At 41.8% G+C, this 22895-nt stretch overlaps 1 protein-coding gene across 5 annotated transcripts in view; it reads right to left on the bottom strand.

Annotated features, from left to right (window-relative positions):
- The window catches only part of LOC128702751 (putative uncharacterized protein MYH16), a 64186-nt gene that overhangs the window by 6447 nt on the left and 34844 nt on the right, over window positions 1–22895 (bottom strand). For 2 of the 5 annotated variants that reach the window (XM_070101839.1, XM_070101840.1), the window contains 2 exons: window positions 19415–19516; window positions 12316–12916 (listed from right to left, as the gene is read on the bottom strand). In XM_070101839.1, coding sequence (XP_069957940.1) covers window positions 12316–12916; window positions 19415–19516 — 703 coding nt within the window. Of the gene's footprint in view, window positions 1–123; window positions 341–10972; window positions 11258–12315; window positions 12917–19414; window positions 19517–22895 lie in introns of those variants that run through there. The other 3 variants (XM_070101843.1, XM_070101842.1, XM_070101841.1) reach the window with 3 other exon arrangements.

The following is a 22895-nucleotide window of genomic DNA, read 5'->3' as shown; positions in this document are numbered from 1 at the left end:
ACAATTGGCTCTTTGTTATTATGACAAATTAAGATATTCTCATTTATAAGTATGGCAAACCCAGTTGGAATTAGGTATTAATGATAAACAAAACACACATGATAATGAATAAAACACATGTGCAACACTTCGGTATTTTTATTCCAAAGAAGTTTCACCAACCAGTGATTTTTTTTTCAATTCAATATAGAGGTTACTGAAGGTGTTGAAACTGTAGACAGTAGAAGACAAGGTAATCAGTCCCTCAGATTAAATGAAAGTGTTCATCACAGTTGCTCTTTTCTGATGACAGTTTTTTTTAGGGGATTCTGAAGACAAGTTGCAAATGTTGTGGACAAATCTAGAAGGGTATGTAAAAGAAAGAAATTCATAGTGAATATAGTTAAGAGCAAGGTGATGAGGGTAATAAAAAACTAGGCATTGACAGACAGAATATCAGACTGGAGGAAGTGTATGTATTTAGATATTTGGAAAGGACATGTAAGCAGATGGGTCTACGTAAGATGAGGTGAGCACAGAATAGAGGAGACAAAAGTGGGCGGTGTGTTGAGGCAACCAAAAGGAAGTTTTTTTTTTAACACATCAGCCATTTCCCACCAAGGCAAGGTGGCCCCAAAAAAGAAGAAACACTTTCATCATCACTCACTCAATCACTGTCTTGCCAGAGGTGTGCAGATACGATAGTTTAAAACATGAAATATATCTCCACCACTCCTTCAGTGTGCAGACACTATACTTCCCACAACTAGGACTCAAGTCCGACTGACCAGTTTCCCTGAATCCCTTCATAAATATTACCTTGCTCACACTCCAACAGCACATCAAGTCATAAAAACCTTTTGCCTCTACTTGTACTCATCTAACACGCTCATGCACACTTGCTGGAAGTCTAAGCCCCTCACACACAAAAACCTCCTTCAACCCCTCCCTTTAACCTTTCCTAGGATGACTCCCTATCCTGCCTTCCTTCCACTACAGATTTATACACCCTCCAAGTCACACTTGTTTTGTTCTATCCTCTCTAAATATCCAAACCACCTCAATAACCCTTCCTCAGCCCTCTGGATAATACTTCTAGCAACCCTGAACCTCCTTCTCATCTCCAAGATAGGGATTCTCTGCATAATATTCAAGCCAAACGTACAAGAGTATAGAAGTACCTACAATTTTACATGGGTGTGAGGCATGGGCTTTGAGCACTGTAGTGAGGAGTGGAAATGTCACAGCTGAAAGCAGTGTGTGATGCAGAAAATTTGGAGCACTTAAATTAAAAGGTGATGTGGGGTATTCAAGGGTAAAATCCAGAGAGCTATGGAATTGAGGTGGTTTGGCCAGGTAGAGGATGAAGAGGATGTTTAATCTGCAGGAAAAAGGTAGGATGGAAATGGGTCATCCCAGGAATGGTTGAAGAGAGCAATTAAAAAGACTCTTGAGTTTAAGGGACATCCAGCAGTTTTTTATGTGAGTGTGTGTACTCACCTACTTGTCATTGCAGGGACTGATTCATAGCTCCTGGCCCCACCTCTTCACTGATAGCTACTAGGTCCTCTCTCTCCCTGCTCCATGAGCCTTACCAAACTTTGTCTTAAAGCTATGTATGGTTCCTGCCTCCACTACGTCACTTTCTAGGTTATTCCACTTCCTGACAACTCTGTGACTGAAGAAATACTTCCTAACATCCCTTTGACTCATAGGATTCTTCAACTTCCAATTGTGACCCCTTTATGGTGGCCCGGTGGCCTGGTGGCTAAAGCTCCCGCTTCACACACGGAGGGCCCGGGTTCGATTCCTGGCGGGTGGAAACATTTCGACACGTTTCCTTACACCTGTTGTCCTGTTCACCTAGCAGCAAATAGGTACCTGGGTGTTAGTCGACTGGTGTGGGTCGCATCCTGGGGGACAAGATTAAGGACCCCAATGGAAACAAGTTAGACAGTCCTCGATGATGCACTGACTTTCTTGGGTTATCCTGGGTGGCTAACCCCCCGGGGTTAAAAATCCAAACGAAATCTTATCTTATCTTATTTCTGTGTCCCATCTCTGGAACATCCTATCTTTGTCCACCTTGTCAATTCCTTGCAGTATTTTATATGTCATTATCATGTCTCCCCCGACCCTCCTGTCCTCCGGTATCATCAGGCCGATTTCCCCTAACCTTTCTTCGTAGGACAACCCCCTTAGCTCTGGGACTAGTCTTGTTGCAAACCTTTGTGCTTTCTCTAATTTCTTGATGTGCTTGACCAGATGTGGATTCCAAACTGGTGCTGCATGCTCCAATATGGGCCTGACATATATGGTGTACAGAGTCTTGAATGATTCCTTACTGAGGTACTGGAACACTATTCTTAGGCTCGCCAGTCGCCCATATGCTGCAGAAGTTATCTGACTGATGTGTGCCTCAGGAGATGTGCTCGGTATTATACTCACCCCAAGATCTTTTTCCTTGAGCGAGGTTTGCAGTCTTTGGCCACCTAGGCTATACTGTCTGTGGTCTTCTTTGCCCTTCCCTGATCTTCATGACTTTGCATTTGGTGGGGTTAAATTCAAGGAGCCAGTTGCTGAACCAGGCTTGTAGCCTGTCTAGGTCTCTTTGTAATCCTGCCTGATCCTCAACCGATTTAATTCTCCTCATTAACTTCACATCATCTGCAAACAAGGGCACTTCTGAGTCTATCCCTTCCGTTATGTCATTCACATATACCAAAAACAGCACAGGTCGTAGGACTGACCCCTGTGGAGCCCCACTGATCACAGGTGCTCACCCTGACACCTTGTCACATACCATGACTCGTTGTTGCCTCCCTGTCAAATATTCTCTGATCCATTGCCGTGCCTTGCCTATTATGCATGTCTGATCCTCTAGCTTTTGCATTAACCTCTTGTGAGGAACTGTGTTGAAGGCCTTCTTGCAGTCCAAAAAAATGCAGTCTATCCACCCCTCTCTCTTGTGTCTTACTTCTGTTACCTTGTCGTAAAACTCCAGTAGGTTGTGACACAGGATTTTCCTTCCCTGAAACCGTGCTGGTTGTTGTTTATAAGCTTGTGTCTTTCTAGGTGCTTCACCACTCTCCTCCTGATGATCTTCTCCATGACTTGATTTATTTATTTATGTCTTCGCAAATAGTACATTGAGATTTTGTATTTACAATAATGGGTTGCAATGCAAAGAGAGCCTCTATTATGCTTAGGCATTATGGGCCGACTTAACATTATTGGATTACAGACTACTTAACACTAAGAATTATGTCATAGCTGTAGAGTAGAATATTAATTATAACATAGTTGTACAGTAGATTATTAATTATAAGTGAATCTAATTTATATAAGACAAAAGATGTATTCATATATTCAAAATATGTTTTTGTGAAGACGATTCAAAAATGCTTTTATGAAAACAATGATTCAAATATATTCCTGTCAACAATGGATAAAAGGTTCAAAGTAATTGTTGAAATTATGATGTGGGAATAACATAAGTGAGTATGTGTGTACTGAGTATTTAGCATTTAGGCTAGGGTGATTAAGTGGCTTTTGAGAAGAGTCTTAAATTGATTTTCAGACCGGGTTACTTTAGTATCTTCTGGTAATTAATTCCAAATTTTGGGGCCCTTTATGTGCAGAAGATATTAAAGTAACCCAGTCTAAAAATAAATTTAAGACATTTCTCAAAAGCCACTTAATCACCCTAGACTAAATGCTAAATACTCGGTACACACTTACTCACCTATGTATGCCTACATCATAACTGAAACAATCACTTTGAACCTTTTACTCATTGTTGACAGGAATATAACTGAATCATTGTTTTCACAAAAAGCATTTCTGAATATAAATATATCTTTGTATTATATAAATTTTGATTCGTTTATAATTAATATTCTACTGTACAACTATGAAATAATTACTATCCTACTGTACAACTATGATATACTCCTTAGTGTTAAGTAGACTGTAAGCCAATAATGTTAAGTTGGCCCATAATGCCTAGGCATAATAGAGGCTCTCTTTGCATTGCAACCCACTATTGTAAATACAAAATCTCAATGTACTGTTGGCAAAGACATGAAATAAATAAATAAATAAATAAATAGTTTTTACACAGTGTGATATGGACATGAGGTATATCAAAAAGAGATCTGTGTCTTGTGTTATGGTCATGTGCATACTATACATGTCAGTGAAACAGGTGTGTAGTTTAATGCCTCATGTCTGTCTCCTTTCTTAAAAATTGGGACTACATTTGCCATCTTCCATACCTCAGGTAGTTGCCCAGTTTCAATGGATGTGTTAAAGATTTTTGTTAGTGGCACACACAGCATCTCTGCTCCCTTTCTAAGGACCCATGGAGAGATGTTGTCTAGTCCCACCACCTTTGAGATATCAAGTTCAGATAGCAGCTTCTTCATCTCCTCCTCAGCTGTGTGTATTTCATCCAGCACTCGTTAGTGTACCTCCCTATTCTGAATTCCTGGAATCCTTCCTGTCTCCACTATAAATACTTCTTTAAATCTCATGTTGAGCTCCTCACATACCTGTTGGTTGTTTCTTGTGAACTCCCCACCTTCCTTCCTCAACCTGATTACCTGGTCCTTGACTGTTGTTTTCCTCTTGATGTGTGTGTGTGTGAGCGCACACATGCATCTGTGTGTGTGTGTGTGTGTACTCACCTAGATGAGGTTGCAGGGGTCGAGTCCAAGCTCCTGGCCCCGCCTCTTCACTGGTCGCTACTAGGTCACTCTCCCTGAACCGTGAGCTTTATCATACCTCTGCTTAAAGCTATGCATGGATTCTGCCTCCACTACATCGCTTCCCATACTATTCCACTTCCTGACTACTCTGTGGCTGAAGAAATACTTCCTAACATCCCTGTGATTCATCTGTGTCTTCAACTTCCAACTGTGTCCCTTTGTTCCTGTGTCCCATCTCTGGAACATCCTGTCATTGTCCACCTTGTCAATTCCTCTCAGTATTTTGTATGTCGTTATCATGTCCCCCCTATCTCTCCTGTCCTCCACTGTCGTCAGGTTGATTTCCCTTAACCTCTCCTTGTAGGACATACCTCTTAGCTTTGGGACTAGTCTTGTTGCAAACCTTTGCACTTTCTCTAGTTTCTTTCCGTGCTTGGCTAGGTGTGGGTTCCAAACTGGTGCCGCATACTCCAATATGGGCCTAACGTACACGGTGTACAGGGTCCTGAACGATTCCTTATTAAGATGTCGGAATGCTATTCTGAGGTTTGCTAGGCGCACATATGCTGCAGCAGTTATCTGGTTGATGTGCGCTTCAGATGTGCCTGGTGTTATACTCACCCCAAGATCTTTTTCCTTGAGCGAGGTTTGTAGTCTCTGGCCCCCTAGACTGTACTCCGTCTGCGGTCTTCTTTGCCCTTCCCCAATCTTCATGACTTTGCACTTGGTGGGGTTGAACTCCAAGAGCCAATTGCTGGACCAGGTCTGCAGCCTGTCCAGATCCCTTTGTAGTTTTGCCTGGTCTTCGATCGAATGAATTCTTCTCATCAACTTTACATCATCTGCAAACAGGGACACTTCGGAGTCTATTTCTTCCGTCAAGTCGTTCACAAATACCAGAAACAGCATTGGTCTTAGGACTGGCCCCTGTGGGACCCCGCTGGTCACAGGTGCCCACTCTGACACCTCGCCACATACCATGACTCGCTGCTGTCTTCATGACAAGTATTCCCTGATCCAATGTAGTGCCTTCCCTGTTATCCCTGCTTGGTCCTCCAGTTTTTGCACTAATCTCTTGTGTGGAACTGTCAAACGCCTTCTTGCAGTCCAAGAAAATGCAATCCACCCACCCTTCTCTCTCTCTTGTCTTACTGCTGTCACCATGTCATACTTTTTCCATTCTCTATTTCACTTTGTTTTTGCCTCCTTACACCGTCGGGTAAACCAGGGGCTCGTTCTGGACTTCCCATTGTTTCTGTTGCCCTTGGGAATAAACCTATCCACTGCCTCCTTGCATTTTGTTGTTACATATTCCAACTTCCCATTGTTTCTGTTGCCCTTGGGAATAAACCTATCCACTGCCTCCTTGCATTTTGTTGTTACATATTCCATTATTTCATTTACTGGCTTTCCTGCCAGTTCTCTGTCCCACGGAACCCCCTGCAGGAAGTTCCTCAAACCTATGTAGTCCCCTCTTTTATAGTCTGGCTTTTCCCATTCAACTCCTGTTACTCTCTCCACTTGCAACTCTACTATGTATTCAAAGCATAGAACCACGTGGTCACTATCTCCTAGGGGACTCTCATATGTGATGTCCTCAATGTCTGAACTGCCCAGGGTGAACACAAGGTCCAAGCTTGCTGGTTCATCCTCCCCTCTCACTCTGGTCCTATCCTTAACATGTTGGTGCATGAGGTTTTCCAGCACCACATCCAACATCTTGGCTCTCCATGTTTCGAGACCCCCATGTGGCTCCAGGTTTTCCCAGTCAATCTCCCTGTGGTTGAAATCACCCATAACCAGCAACTTTGCTCTGCTGGAGTGAGCTCTTCTTGCCACCTCAGCAAGTGTGTCCACCATTGCTCTGTTGCTCTCTTCATATTCCTCTCTTGGCCTCCTGCAGTTCTGTGGTGGACTGTACATCACTGCAATGACCACCTTGTGCTCCCCAGACTGGAATGTACCTACTATGTAGCCCCTTTCTCCTGTCTCGTCTATGCCTCCCATTTTCTCGAATTTCCATCAGTTTTTTACGAGCAGAGCAACCCCTCCTCCCCCTCTGCCCCTTCTATCTTTCCTCATGATCTGGTATCCTGGTGGGAAGATTGCATCTGTTATTGTCTCCGTGAGTTTTGTTTCTGTAACTGCTATGATGTGTGTATGTGTTTTCCCAGTCAATCTCCCTGTGGTTGAAATCACCCATAACCAGCAACTTTGCTCTGCTGGAGTGAGCTCTTCTTGCCACCTCAGCAAGTGTGTCCACCATTGCTCTGTTGCTCTCTTCATATTCCTCTCTTGGCCTCCTGCAGTTCTGTGGTGGATTGTACATCACTGCAATGACCACCTTGTGCTCCCCAGACTGGAGTGTACCTACTATGTAGTCCCTTCTCCTGTCTCGTCTATGCCTCCCATTTTCTCGAATTTCCATCAGTTTTTTACGAGCAGAGCAACCCCTCCTCCCCCTTTGCCCCTTCTATCTTTCCTCATGATCTTGTATCCTGGTGGGAAGATTGCATCTGTTATTGTCTCCGTGAGTTTTGTTTCTGTAACTGCTATGATGTGTGTATATGTGTGCGTGTGTGTACTCACCTATTTGTAGTTGCAGGGGTCGAGTCTTAGCTCCTGGCCCCGCCTCTTCACCGGTTGCTACTGGGCCCTCTCTCTCCTCGCTCCATGAGCTTTATCAAACCTTATTTAAAACTATGTATGGTTCCTGCCTCCACTACGTCACTTTCTAGGCTACTTCACTGCCTGACAACTCTATGACTGAAGAAATACTTCCTAATATCTCTCTGACTCATCTGTGTCTTCAACATCCAATTGTGACCTCTTGTTTCTGTGTCCCCTCCCTGGAACATCCTGTCTTTGTCCACCTTGTCTATTCTGCGCAGTATTTTATGTCGTTATCATGTCTCCCCTGACCCTCCTGTCCTCCAGTGTCATCAGGCCAATTTCCCTTAACCTTTCTTCATAGGACATTCCCCTTAGCTCTGGAACTAACCTTGTCACAAACCTTTGTACTTTCTCTAGTTTCTTGACATGCTTTATCAAGTGCGGGTTCCAAACAGGTGCTGCATACTCCAGTATGGGCCTGACGTACATGGTGTACAGTGTCTTGAACGATTCCTTACTAAGGTATCGGAACGCTGTTCTCAGGTTTGCCAGGCGCCCATATGCTGCAGCAGTTATCTGGTTGATGTGTGCTTCCGGAGACATGCTCGGTGTTATACTCACCCCAAGATCTTTCTCCTTGAGTGAGGTTTGCAGTCTTTGGCCACCTAGCCTATACTCTATCTGCGGTCTTCTGTGCCCTTCCCCTATCTTCATGACTTTGCATTTGGCGGGATTAAATTCGAGAAGCCATCTGCTGGACCAGGTGTCCAGTCTGTCCAGGTCTCTTTGAAGTCCTGCCCGGTTCTCATCTGATTTAATTCTCCTCATTAACTTCACATCGTCTGCAAACAGGGACACTTCTGAGTCTAACCCTTCCATCATGTCATTCACATATACCAAAAATAGCACTGGTCCTAGGACCGACCCCTGCGGGATCCCGCTCGTCACAAGTGCCCACTGTGATGCATCCTTACATACCATGACTCGTTGTTGCCTCCCTGTCAGATATTCTCTGATCCATTGCAGTGCCCTTCCTGTTATATGCGCCTGATCCTCTAGCTTCTGCACAAATCTCTTGTGAGGAACTGTGTCAAAAGCCTTCTTGCAGTCCAAGAAGATGCAATCAACCCACCCCTCTCTCTAGTGTCTTACTTCTGTTACTTTATCATAAAACTCCAGAAGGTTTGTGACACAGGATTTGCCTTCCATGAATCCGTGCTGGTTGGCATTTATACTCTTGTTCCGTTCCAGGTGCTCCACCACTCTCCTCCTGATAATCTTCTCCATAACTTTGCATACTATACACATCAATGACACAGGTCTATAGTTTAGTGCCTCTTTTCTGTCTCCTCTTTTAAAAATGGGAACTACATTTGCCGTCTACCATACCTCAGGTAGTTGCCCAGTTTCCAGGGACGTGTTGAAGATTGTGGTAAGTGGCACGCACAGCATATCCGCTCCCTCTCTAATGACCCATGGGGAGATGTTGTCCGGTCCCATTGCCTTTGAGGTATCGATGTCCCTTAGCAGTTTCTTCACCTCCTCCTCATCTATATGTATCTAATGTACCCCTGTTTGTCCCTCAGTCGTGCTTTCTCTTGCAGAATCCTGGTTCGAACTGATTCTTCCTTGAACATTACTTTGACAAGCCGTATCCTTCCACTCGCAAACCACCCAATTCTCCGAAAATTTGTCACCTGGGTCATGTCGCCCTCACCTATCGTTTTCATGATGCCTTCAATCATTTTTTCCTCCTCCTGTTTTATTTCTTCGAAGTTGTCCCCCTTGGCTTCTTGGAGCCCGTAGACAAAAACATATGCTGCTATGCATGATAATTCTATGTAACTGTATTTGTGTATACCTGAATAAACTTACTTACTTACCTCACCCTTTACTCCTCCCACTGAGTCTCCATTTGCATCCTCTGAGGCATTTTATTTCCTTCCATTGAAATGTTCTTGCCTTCAGTCCCTGTCCTATCTGAAACTTTTAGTCTCAGTGAACTGTCTTTCATGATCAGCTGTTCCTTGCTACTGCAGTTGGCTGTTAGAGTCTCTGCATATAACATACCTTCATTGTCTTCTGACCTGTCATTTGATCTTAGTGTGCTCCTCGTCTTTTCCCTGGCCCCACATGGGTCTGATAGGGCCTTCGCGTATAGCATATCTCCTTTGTTTCTTACCGTCCCCTTGTCTGTGCCTGACATAGAAATTCCTGATGTCCCATCTGAATTGTCATTTGTCTCTCCAATCTGTTTTAGGTTTTGCAGTTTCTCTTCTAAGCCCTGTATCCTAGCTTCTGCTGCTAAGACCTGTAGCTCTCACTTCCTGCACTCTTCAGCTATCCGCTCTTCCATTATCTTGCCAAGCTCTTCTATCTTCTTTCCCCACTCTTCCTCCCATTTTTGGAGCTCTAACTCCCAATCTTTCCTCCCTGGTTCGTCCACCAGATCTCTGGTTTTCCGCCCTCTAGGGCCACCCATTTTTTTTTTTTACCACAGACAGAAGCTTATGTATTTTACCACAGAGAGAAGTTTATGTGTTTTCAGGGTGTGTGTGTGGGGGGGGGGGAGGGACAAGGCTAGAGGAGAGAGAGAGAAAATATGAGGGGGAAGGCTAGAGGGAGAGAGTGAGAGGGGGAAAGAGAAAGGGTAGAAAGAGGGAGAGAGAGGAGAGAGTATGGGGGTGAGGGATAAGACTAGGGAGGAGAGAAAGGGTAGAGAGAGGGAGAGAGAAAGAGAGAGAGAGATAGAGAGGGAGAGAGGAGGGTGAGGGAAAAGGCTATGAGAGAGAGAAATGCGAGGGAGGGGTAGAAAGATAGAAAGAGGGAGAGGGAGAGAGAAGCCTATGGAGAGAGACAGAGGAGGGTGAGGGATAGGGCTATGGGAGTGAGCGAGAGAGAGAGAAGGGGGAAGGGGGAGGGAAAGAGGCTATGAGAGAGAGAAATGCAAGGGAGGGGGAGGGAGAAAGATAGGAGGAGGGAGGAGGGAGTGAAGGCTAGAATGGGGGGTGGAGGAATGGTCTGTGGGGGAGGGAAAGGGAGAGAGGGGGGTGGGGGGATGCAGTCAAATTCCAGGGATCAGCTGTGTGAATGAGTGGGTGTGTGTGTACTCACCTAGTTGTGGTTTCAGGGGTCGAGACTCAGCTCCTGGCCCTGAGTGTGTATGTGTGTGTGTGTGCGTGTACTCACCTATTTGTGGTTGCAGGGGTCGAGTCTTAGCTCCTGGCCCCGAGTGTGTGTGTGCATGCGCGTGTGTGTGTGCGTGCGTGTGTGTGTGCGCACGTGTGTGTGTGTGAGCATGACAGTTGTTTATATGTCCCAGAAATACACCTCACCTCTGTGTATCCATAATACTAATAAAATACCATTAATACTGAGAGTAATTCTAATAATTATAATACTAGCGTGTGTTAACGAGTCTTTCTTTCGCCCAGTTATGTGTGTGTGTGTGGGGGGGGTTATTAAGTGTCTGAAAGGCAGGTGGAATTGTGCATTGGAGTGTTATGCGGAGTCTCAGTGGCCCCTTACCTGACCACAACCTCTTGCGACCTGACCCCCACCCTCCTGTGACTTGACCCGCCCCTATTTACAATGCTGCCCTCTATGCGTGTGTGTGTGTGTACGTATGTGTGAGTGTGCACATGCGTGCATGCATGTGTGCTTGCATATGGCATGAGACAGACAAGAGCAAATGGAGACAAGTGGTTTTTAATGGATGTGTATTGGTATGTGAGCAAGGTTAAGATTTATAAAGGGATTCAGGGGAAACTGGCTAACCAAACCTAAGTTCTAGAGGTGAGAAGGGCATGGTCAATGCTCTGAAGGAGAGGTGGGGATGTTGCAGTCTGAGGGTAATCAGAGTTGTGATGTCAGCACACTACTGGCAAGGCAGTAATTGAATAAATGGCAACTGCTTTTTCTTCTTTGGGATACCATGCCTTGGCAGAAAACAACCACTGAGGAAAAAAATAATGGTCACAATGAATTTTAAAAATTCTGGGAATGTAAATACTTGACAACTTAAGGGGCATGTCAGTTCGCATTTTCTAATAATACATTATTTTTCCCCTAGAATCAACCTTGTCCACAATTGCTATCGCATTTGCTTTGTCTGCTTTCATAAGATGAAGTCTAGGCTCTTTCCTTAATTTATGGTACGTATAACTTAACAAATCTTTGAGGACAATTGTGTTGTACAGGTCTGAGCAAAGCTCAAAAAGATCCTAGACTTCACTTTACAAAAGCAGACAAAGCAAATGTGATAGTAATTATGAACAAGGTAGATTATAAGGGAAAAATAAACATGATATTAGGAGACAGGGGAAACTTATGCACCTCTTAACTGGAACAACTTTATGGAAATCAATCTTTTAAAACTTAACCTGATTCTAACAACAGGAAAAACACTCAATTAGTTTCCTATATATTTTTTTACTTCAATGGCCATCTCCCACCATAGCAGGGTGACCCAAAGAATAAAACACATTCATTCATATAATTGCTACTGACTTCACAATTATCTACCTATATTCAATGTGCAGTTTCCCACTATGTTGGTAAATGTGGTTTCTCCAAGCACTGTTTTCCTAGTATTCACATGGCTCCATACACATTTCCCTTGAAAGGAAGATGCCTTGAAGGTGGTGAAGAGTTTCTGTTCCAAGGAATTAGAGCTACCCTTTTTTTTCTTAGATTAGACCTGATTACCCACATTCCTTAAGTTCTTTATGACCCTACAGGTTTAGCAATGCCCATGAATATAACCCACACACATTTATCATGAAATATTCTAACACTTTTAATTTAAATTAATGCTTTTTCAACTAAAAATATGTTTTAATTTCAGTAGAAAATTTAAATTTACTAAAAATGCTGGAAAATATGTGAAAAACTGTAAAATTTCAAAAGATTAAATTTCATATAAAATCCTTTGCACATTTTTCCATCTATCCTTTCCCAAAACAAAAATAAAGTACTGCCTGTTTTTTTTAATATATACTGCATATATAAGTACCTCAGTTTGTGGTGTTGAAGGTGGAGGGTTTCTGGTAAAAGTCAGAGGTGTGGAAGGTGTGGGTCTAGGATGGCTGCCACTGATACCAAGTGTTTTCCTCGACCCAGCAATGCTGATGCCCTCTGACTGAGTTGAACTACTCTTCGACACCTTGATGACACTAGTGTCGGTTGATTTAGGCACATTGGCACTTAATGAGTTCCAATCCAAACTTTCCAGCTCAGACAAATCAGTAAATTGCGAGCCAGCATCAAGTGTTTTTCTTGAACCACCATTACTGGTGTCCTTGGACTGTGTTGAACCAATCTTTGATGCCTTGGCAACACCAGTGTCAGCTAATCTAGGCATATCAGCATCTAGTGAGCTCCAATCCAAATCTTCCAGTTGAGACCAATCATTATCTAGTGAGCCAGCACCACTGAAGTTTCTTGATGTAGATGCCGAACCACTAGTATTTGCAGCATTGGACACAGAACTGCCCGAAGATTTATAGCTGCACTGCTGTTTTTGTGAAGTTATGGTGCTATGTTGATTTTGCTGGGGATGGATCTGAGTTTTTGCAACTTCTATACGAGGTAGGGGTAGGCCCATTTCTTTAAGCCTGTTTATAAAGATACAAAGCATAAATATAATTCCTATTTACAAAAATAAATGTATAAATAAATATATTAAAATCAGTGGTTCTGAGGACTAGGAAAATATCATTCACTTTATTAGGAAGGGCATTTTAGGGGGTTCCTTCATACTGGTGAAGAGCTCTGGATCCAAAGAATTGGAGCTACCCTTTCCTTGGATCAAATCTATTTCTTATTCCTAAGCTTTAACTTTAAAACTTTTGACTACCTCACAGTAGAAATAAGATAAAATACTGAATATTTAAAAATTAACCATTCTTAACCTGTCTGGACTTAAGTACAGTATTAGGATTAGTCTGCCCAAAATGCCCCAGCATAATAGTGACTTTCTTTATTTTTTTTTTTTTATTATCACACCGGCCGATTCCCACCAAGGCAGGGTGGCCCGAAAAAGAAAAACTTTCACCATCATTCACTCCATCACTGTCTTGCCAGAAGGGTGCTTTACACTACAGTTTTTGAACTGCAACATTAACACCCCTCCTTCAGAGTGCAGGCACTGTACTTCCCATCTCCAGGACTCAAGTCCGGCCTGCCGGTTTCCCTGAATCCCTTCATAAATGTTACTTTGCTCACACTCCAACAGCACGTCAAGTATTAAAAACCATTTGTCTCCATTCACTCCTATCAAACACGCTCACGCATGCCTGCTGGAAGTCCAAGCCCCTCGCACACAAAACCTCCTTTACCCCCTCCCTCCAACCCTTCCTAGGCCGACCCCTACCCCGCCTTCCTTCCACTACAGACTGATACACTCTTGAAGTCATTCTGTTTCGCTCCATTCTCTCTACATGTCCGAACCACCTCAACAACCCTTCCTCAGCCCTCTGGACAACAGTTTTGGTAATCCCGCACCTCCTCCTAACTTCCAAACTACGAATTCTCTGCATTATATTCACACCACACATTGCCCTCAGACATGACATCTCCACTGCCTCCAGCCTTCTCCTTGCTGCAACATTCATCACCCACGCTTCACACCCATATAAGAGCGTTGGTAAAACTATACTCTCATACATTCCCCTCTTTGCCTCCAAGGACAAAGTTCTTTGTCTCCACAGACTCCTAAGTGCACCACTCACTCTTTTTCCCTCATCAATTCTATGATTCACCTCATCTTTCATAGACCCATCCGCTGACACGTCCACTCCCAAATATCTGAATACGTTCACCTCCTCCATACTCTCTCCCTCCAATCTGATATTCAATCTTTCATCACCTAATCTTTTTGTTATCCTCATAACCTTACTCTTTCCTGTATTCACCTTTAATTTTCTTCTTTTGCACACCCTACCAAATTCATCCACCAATCTCTGCAACTTCTCTTCAGAATCTCCCAAGAGCACAGTGTCATCAGCAAAGAGCAGCTGTGACAACTCCCACTTTGTGTGTGATTCTTTATCTTTTAACTCCACGCCTCTTGCCAAGACCCTCGCATTTACTTCTCTTACAACCCCATCTATAAATATATTAAACAACCACGGTGACATCACACATCCTTGTCTAAGGCCTACTTTTACTGGGAAAAAATTTCCCTCTTTCCTACATACTCTAACTTGAGCCTCACTATCCTCGTAAAAACTCTTCACTGCTTTCAGTAACCTACCTCCTACACCATACACTTGCAACATCTGCCACATTGCCCCCCTATCCACCCTGTCATACGCCTTTTCCAAATCCATAAATGCCACAAAGACCTCTTTAGCCTTATCTAAATACTGTTCACTTATATGTTTCACTGTAAACACCTGGTCCACACACCCCCTACCTTTCCTAAAGCCTCCTTGTTCATCTGCTATCCTATTCTCCGTCTTACTCTTAATTCTTTCAATTATAACTCTACCATACACTTTACCAGGTACACTCAACAGACTTATCCCCCTATAATTTTTGCACTCTCTTTTATCCCCTTTGCCTTTATACAAAGGAACTATGCATGCTCTCTGCCAATCCCTAGGTACCTTACCCTCTTCCATACATTTATTAAATAATTGCACCAACCACTCCAAAACTATATCCCCACCTGCTTTTAACATTTCTATCTTTATCCCATCAATCCCGGCTGCCTTACCCCCTTTCATTTTACCTACTGCCTCACGAACTTCCCCCACACTCACAACTGGCTCTTCCTCACTCCTACAAGATGTTATTCCTCCTTGCCCTATACACGAAATCACAGCTTCCCTATCTTCATCAACATTTAACAATTCCTCAAAATATTCCTTCCATCTTCCCAATACCTCTAACTCTCCATTTAATAACTCTCCTCTCCTATTTTTAACTGACAAATCCATTTGTTCTCTAGGCTTTCTTAACTTGTTAATCTCACTCCAAAACTTTTTCTTATTTTCAACAAAATTTGTTGATAACATCTCACCCACTCTCTCATTTGCTCTCTTTTTACATTGCTTCACCACTCTCTTAACTTCTCTCTTTTTCTCCATATACTCTTCCCTCCTTGCATCACTTCTACTTTGTAAAAACTTCTCATATGCTAACTTTTTCTCCCTTACTACTCTCTTTACATCATCATTCCACCAATCGCTCCTCTTCCCTCCTGCACCCACTTTCCTGTAACCACAAACTTCTGCTGAACACTCTAACACTACATTTTTAAACCTACCCCATACCTCTTCGACCCCATTGCCTATGCTCTCATTAGCCCATCTATCCTCCAATAGCTGTTTATATCTTACCCTAACTGCCTCCTCTTTTAGTTTATAAACCTTCACCTCTCTCTTCCCTGATGCTTCTATTCTCCTTGTATCCCATCTACCTTTTACTCTCAGTGTAGCTACAACTAGAAAGTGATCTGATATATACCTAACAAATTATAAAATGTAATCACACATTGTAACCTTTGCAATGAAGTAAATTTTGTCTTTGTTTTTGTCTTTAGGCAGTGAGACACTCTAGTCTATAGGCTTAGCACTTCTCATAAATATACTGCTAATAAATAATATATGGTAATAATAAATAAAAAACATTTGGAGGGGCATCTGAACTGTAGTATCAGTATGCCTCTGGCAAGACAGTGATGGACTGAATGAGAGTGAAAAATGTTTCTTTTTTCAGGTCACCCTACCTTGGAGGTAGATGGCCAGTGTGTTAAAAAATATTATTATTTTGAATTTGGATTTGAATTTCTACAAAGTACAATACAACTGATACATAATTTATAGAAAGCCTTTGGTTATGCAAAGCATTTTGTGTAGTCTAGGTCAGTGTTGTTCCCCAGGATGTAACCCACAACCATTGGCGGCTCGTATTGCCAGTAATACCTATACTATTGTACTGCATCAAACTTCTATTTTTAATAATTTTTTATCAACAAAAAAATAAAAATTCACTTATAAATACATTGACAACAACATACAACAGATTTTTCCTGTAATATATTTGACCTGCAAATTATTTTAGCATAAGGTTGATGAAGTCATACGTCTGGCAGTAAGCATCTGGGGGTACTGCAGCTCTGCAGCTCCTGTGGACAAGCCGCCACTGCCCACAACTCAGCTAACATCCAGGTACCTACTTACTGCTAGGTGAACAGGGGCTGCAAGTGTAAGGTAACATGCCCAATGCTTCACCCATGCCAGGTATCAATCCCAGACCCTCAGTATATGAACTGAAGATGCAAGTGCCATTCACTTTATTAGCAAGGAAAATGTTAACAGTACAGCACAGTAAGTCCTCGACTAATGAATATATTGAGAATCTTCTGTACTGTGTATAATATTCGCAATACAGGAAGTCTTCAACAAACATGTTGGAGACCTGTATTGTGTATAATAATAATATTATACACAGGTGAACATATTCAGATATTTGGGAGTGGACGTGTCAGCGGATGGGTCTATGAAAGATGAGGTGAATCATAGAATTGATGATGGAAAAAGAGTGAGTGGTGCACTTAGGAGTCTGTGGAGACAAAGAACTTTGTCCTTGGAGGCAAAGAGGGGAATGTATGAGAGTATAGTTTTACCAACGCTCTTATATGGGTGTGAAGCGTGGGTGATGAATGTTGCAGCGAGGAGAAGGCTGGAGGCAGTGGAGATGTCATGTCTGAGGGCAATGTGTGGTGCGAATATAATGCAGAGAATTCGTAGTTTGGAAGTTAGGAGGAGGTGCGGGATTACCAAAACTGTTGTACAGAGGGCTGAGGAAGGGTTGTTGAGGTGGTTCGGACATGTAGAGAGAATGGAGCGAAACAGAATGACTTCAAGAGTGTATCAGTCTGTAGTGGAAGGAAGGCGGGGTAGGGGTCGGCCTAGGAAGGGTTGGAGGGAGGGGGTAAAGGAGGTTTTGTGTGCGAGGGGCTTGGACTTCCAGCAGGCATGCGTGAGCGTGTTTGATAGGAGTGAATGGAGACAAATGGTTTTTAATACTTGACGTGCTGTTGGAGTGTGAGCAAAGTAACATTTATGAAGGGATTCAGGGAAACCGGCAGGCCGGACTTGAGTCCTGGAGATGGGAAGTACAGTGCCTGCACTCTGAAGGAGGGGTGTTAATGTTGCAGTTTAAAAACTGTAGTGTAAAGCACCCTTCTGGCAAGACAGTGATGGAGTGAATGATGGTGAAAGTTTTTCTTTTTCGGGCCACCCAGCCTTGGTGGGAATCGGCCAGTGTGATAATAAAAATAAAAAAATAATACAGAAGATTCTTAATGTGTTCGTAAGTCGAGGAATTACTGTACTGTGTTATCAACATTTTCCTTGCTAATAAAGTGAACGGCACTTGTGTCTTCAGTTCATATACTGAGGGTTTGGGATTGATACCTGGCATGGATGAAACACTGGAGCCCCTGTTCACCTAGCAGTAGGTAGGTACCTGGGTGTTAGCTGGCTGTTGTAGGTCACATCCTGGGGGACAACACTAACCTTCTCTAGAGACGGAAGCAATGCTTCTATTACAACAAATATCTCAAATTACTGCTTTACTTGCTGTATGTCTCCTTTGCAGTTATTTTTCTAGACAAGAAGCACTGGCTACTGACAAATCCCTGAAAACAACAAGTAGAAAGAACAATAAAATCCAGTAACTGACACTACAGATGCTCCTTGCTTCACAATATTTCAACTTTACAATGGTGATAAAACTGTAAAACTTTTTTTTTGTATTGTACAGTACTGTACATTTATTGATAAGATAAACTTGAATTCATTTATTTACTTTTCAATACAGTGGAACCTCGGTTTTCGTCTTTAATTCGTTCCAGAGAGTCTGACGAAAACCGAATTCGACGAAAACTGCAGCAATATTTCCCATAAGAAATAATGTAAATACAATTAATCTGTTCCAGACACTCAAAAATATTAACAAAAAATACATTTTATGGAGAATAACTATAGGTTTACATATAGAAAACAATGAGAAATAAACATAAAGCACTAATGAACTGGACAAATGAACATTTAACATCACTTTTACCTTCACTGAAGACTCTTGTTGGCATATGGAAGATGGAGGAGAGGTTATCTCTACCACCATCTACCACAATCACTACCACCATCACAACCACTACCACCCTCTACCACCATCACTACCAGCCTCTACCACCATCACTACCACCCTCTACCACCATCACTACCACCCTCTACCTTTGTAGAGGGTGGTAGTGATATTTCTCCACAAAACTTTGCAACTCATTCCACTTTCATACTTTGCTATGAGTTCTTTCTTGAATTCTATCGTGTTGCTCGCCTTCTTTATCAAAGAGCTGGCACGCGGAACTTTCTTTGGCCCCATGGTGGCTTATTTAGCAGTCGCACTCAATAAACAAGCACAAAAAATAATGGATTATTACAAAATGTTTTGTATGAATGCGCAGGGTAATGTTCACTCAATGAGAAACAAAGCCAGACTGAGTGGGAAGGAGCAGGCAGATGGGCACATTCTATACGGTGGATGAAAACTGAGGTGATGAACAAAAACTGGAATATTTTGATGATAAAAATTGCTGAAAACCGAATTCAACGAAAACCAAGATTCCACTGTACTTGTATTTAATTAGTTATAATTATTTGTTTATTTACTCATACAGTGGACCCCCGGTTTTCGGCCGGTGCTGAAATCGGCCAATTAGGAAACTGAGCACTTTTCTGGTGAAATTTCCCCCCGGATTTTGTGCATCCGCTCGGAAACCATTGGTACCAGACACGTTCACCTGGTCCTTCAAGAAAGATGCCAGTAAGCTCTTTATTCAAGGAACTGGACTTATGCTCTTCATTGCATTGAATCTGACTGCCTCCCATTCCCCACCCATTATATGACTGCTATGAGTTTAGTGCTTTTTTTATTTATTTTTAGTAAGACAACAACCATTTCCCACTGAGGCAGCATGACCTGAAACTGAAGAAACATTCTCATCATCCTTCACTCCATCACTGTCTTCCTCAACTATAATAATGATAATGTTGTGTGGAACAAGGGAAGTCTAAACATGTAAGAGGTGAATGAACAACCTGAGAGCCATGGCAAGTTCAAAGCGTTCCTTTTGCATGGCCAGCAAGGCAGAGTTCAGGTACTCCCCTTCCTCCTGCCTACTTGATATCTCTGAAGTCAACCTGTTAAATGATACAAGAGAAAAAACATTAGGGGCATCTCAAACAATAATAATGTTTCCAAGTTAGGATTACTTCCAGCTGCTTACTGAAGCTTCTCCACAAGTTCATAACTTATGTCTAGTTTTCAGTAACCTGTAAGCATTAGAATTAGCCTGCTCAAAATGCTCATGTATTCTAGCTTAAGAATATTTTATTACATGTACACTACACATTTTACTGTACAAAGAAGTAGATCATTTTTTTTATTTACAGAGGATGCCTACTGTTTTGGAGACCTACCTGGCTATGTGTTGGATGTGGGTATGAAATTTTGAAAGTGAATCTAACCCTAGACTTGTCTTATCTTGTCTAGAAAAATATACCTCGAGAAATAATCTTCACTCATTATACCCAGGTATGCTGTACCCAGAAAGGACAAATATTAATATACAATCTGATCAGAATTTGTTGATATTGAAGAACATACAAAGCAACAAACACTGAGGAGAATGCATGGTTTATAAGTAGGCAAATTCATTCAGGTATACACAAATATAGTTACACAGATTATCATACATAGCAGCATGTGTAGAGAACCTAGGATAATCCAAGAAAGTCAGACAAATTGACTTATTTCCATTGGGGTCCTTATCACAATAATATTTCATAACCCACACTCATGAAGACCTCACTAGAGCAATAACTGTTCTCATTATCAAGGAACTGTTCTTTCTTCCTCTAAAAATATTTACATGATGGAATATTATGGTACTACTATACATGTACTCCTGTCTTCCATGACCTCCTTCCCTGCCTACTATACATGTACTCCTGTCTTCCATGACCTCCTTCCCTGCAACAGATTAATGCTGTTGCTACAAATGTTGCACTTCTCAGACAGGAATAGGCCCAACAGAAATGACCTACACAAAATCCAGGAAGTGTTTATGTATATGAAGCAGATATTCACTGCTGTCGATGAGTCCTTGATTCTGTTCAAGGGACACCTGACATTCAAGCAATATATACCGAGCAAATGTAACTGCTTCAGCATAAAACTTTTTTTGTGTGCGACTGTGATAGTGGTCTTCTGTTGAATGTCGTTGTATACACTGGGAAAAACACACTCGATGATGACAAACTTGAATAACAGACTTGAATAGCTAGACCAATATCTAACGTACCTCTGCTCTCTAAAATCTTTGAAAAATTAATTCATATGCAGATCTATTCCTACCTTGTCTCACACGACATACTCAACCCCTCTCAGTTTGGATTCAGGACTAATAAAAGCACAAATGATGCTATTATACACATTCCAGAACTAATATACGTAAAGCTTTTGATACAGTCGACCATGATTTGCTGCACATTAAATTAACACACTGTGGTATAAGAGGGGACTCCCTCAACTACCAAAAGTCATACCTTAGTAATAGAAGCAAATATGTGTACACAAATGGAGCTAACTCTTCTACATAACCAATTACAGTCATGGTCCCACGAGGAAGTGTCCTTGGCCCTCTTCTCTTTCTCATTTACATCAATGACCTACTGAATGCATCACAACTACATATGTCTTCTCTCACTCAAATCCAGTCATACTGGCAAACACTGTTAATGCTGAATTGCAGAAAATATCTACCTGGATGATGACTAACAAGCTTACTCTCAATACTGACCAAACCTATTTCATTCAGTTTGGAAACAGAGCCACAAATGTTCCACTTAACATAATGCTAAATGGATCACCGATCACAAGACATACAGAGGGAAAATTTCTAGGAATCCACCTTGACAGTAGCCTCAAATTCCAGATACATATACAACAAATTTCCAAGAAAATCTCTAAGACAGTAGGCATACTATCAAAGTTATGGTACAATGTTTCACAATCAGCCCTCCTTGCACTGTAACACTCACTCATCTACCCTTATCTCATCTATGGAATTTGTGCAACATTAAATCACCTAAGACCACTAATAACCCAGCAAAAGGCTGCAGTCAGAATGATAACAAATTCCCACTCCAGACAGCATACTCCACCAATATTCAAAAGTCTAAAACTACTCACCGTAAAGAACATTCATACTTATTCTTGCGCCTACTACGTACATAGAACACTACACTCAAACATAAACCCTCCACTCAAACTTCTCCTCACCAACCTTAACAGGACATACTACCATAACACAAGACACAGAGCACTTTTTGATGTACTCCATGTCCACATCATACTGTGTAAGAATTCTATGCACATAAAAGGCCCCAAAATTTGGAATTCATTACCAGTAAATACTAAAGTAACCCAGTCTGAACATCAATTTAAGACTCTTCTCAAAAACCATCTATTCACCCTAAACTAAATACTCAATACTTAAATTTGCTAAAAAATTTCCCAATTACCTAAATCTTAACACTTCAAAATTTAGATACCCAAAGTTCATACATAACTTAATACTATATTGTAGTATAAATACCTGCACAAAACTATACTGCATTACACCAAATTGTAGCATTCTCATACTGTAAACTACTTTCACCAACACTCAATATTATATTCCAATAATATAATTTAAATACTTACTATTGATATACACAACCTACAAAATACATTCAACTTGTCCCACTGTAATATCCCCAGATTGTAATTTGAGTGAACTTTCTATCTGCTAGAAATAAAAACAGATGTACAACTTAAACAAACTATGATCAATTTCTCTAGTATTAAGTAGTCTGCCCATAATGCCAGGGCATGACAGTGGCTCTCTTTGCACTGCAACTCATTATTGTAATTACAGAATCTCAATGTAAACTTGCAAGGAAATAAAAATTGTATTGTATTGTACAGATGAATGTTGGGCATTTCTGGTGATGTTGTTCGCAAGATGATGGAACCATACCCTTGCAAGAGTCATATACTGTACACAGATAACTGGTATACAAGCCCTATGCTCATTTATTTCCTATGAGTGAACAATACTGATTTATGTGGAACAGTGAGAAGGAATAGAAAACATATGCCAAGGTTCAGTGGAGGCAGTGTTGATGATGGTGCAATGCAAATTTTTCATACCAACGACATCATGGTACTGATATGGCATGACAAACAGGATGTGACACTGCTGTCAACCATCCACAGAAACGAGATGGTGCAAACGGATAAAGTGAATCGGGACACCAATGAACGTACTGTCAAGCCAGCTGTTGTGGTCGACTATATAAACAATATGCGACTAGGCGACAAGTGTGACATGTTGTGCAAGAATGGTATATAATACCGACAAGATGAAATTAAGATACATGTGCATCATCTGGGTATCTTTATTGTAGACGTTTTGCCAACCAGTGGCTTTATCAATACAAATTCTAGGACATAACTTGAAGGTTGAGGGACTGA

Source organism: Cherax quadricarinatus, chromosome 79, assembly GCF_038502225.1.
Source record: "Cherax quadricarinatus isolate ZL_2023a chromosome 79, ASM3850222v1, whole genome shotgun sequence".
NCBI lineage: Eukaryota > Metazoa > Arthropoda > Malacostraca > Decapoda > Parastacidae > Cherax > Cherax quadricarinatus.
This window is presented reverse-complemented; position numbering and strand designations above follow the sequence as displayed.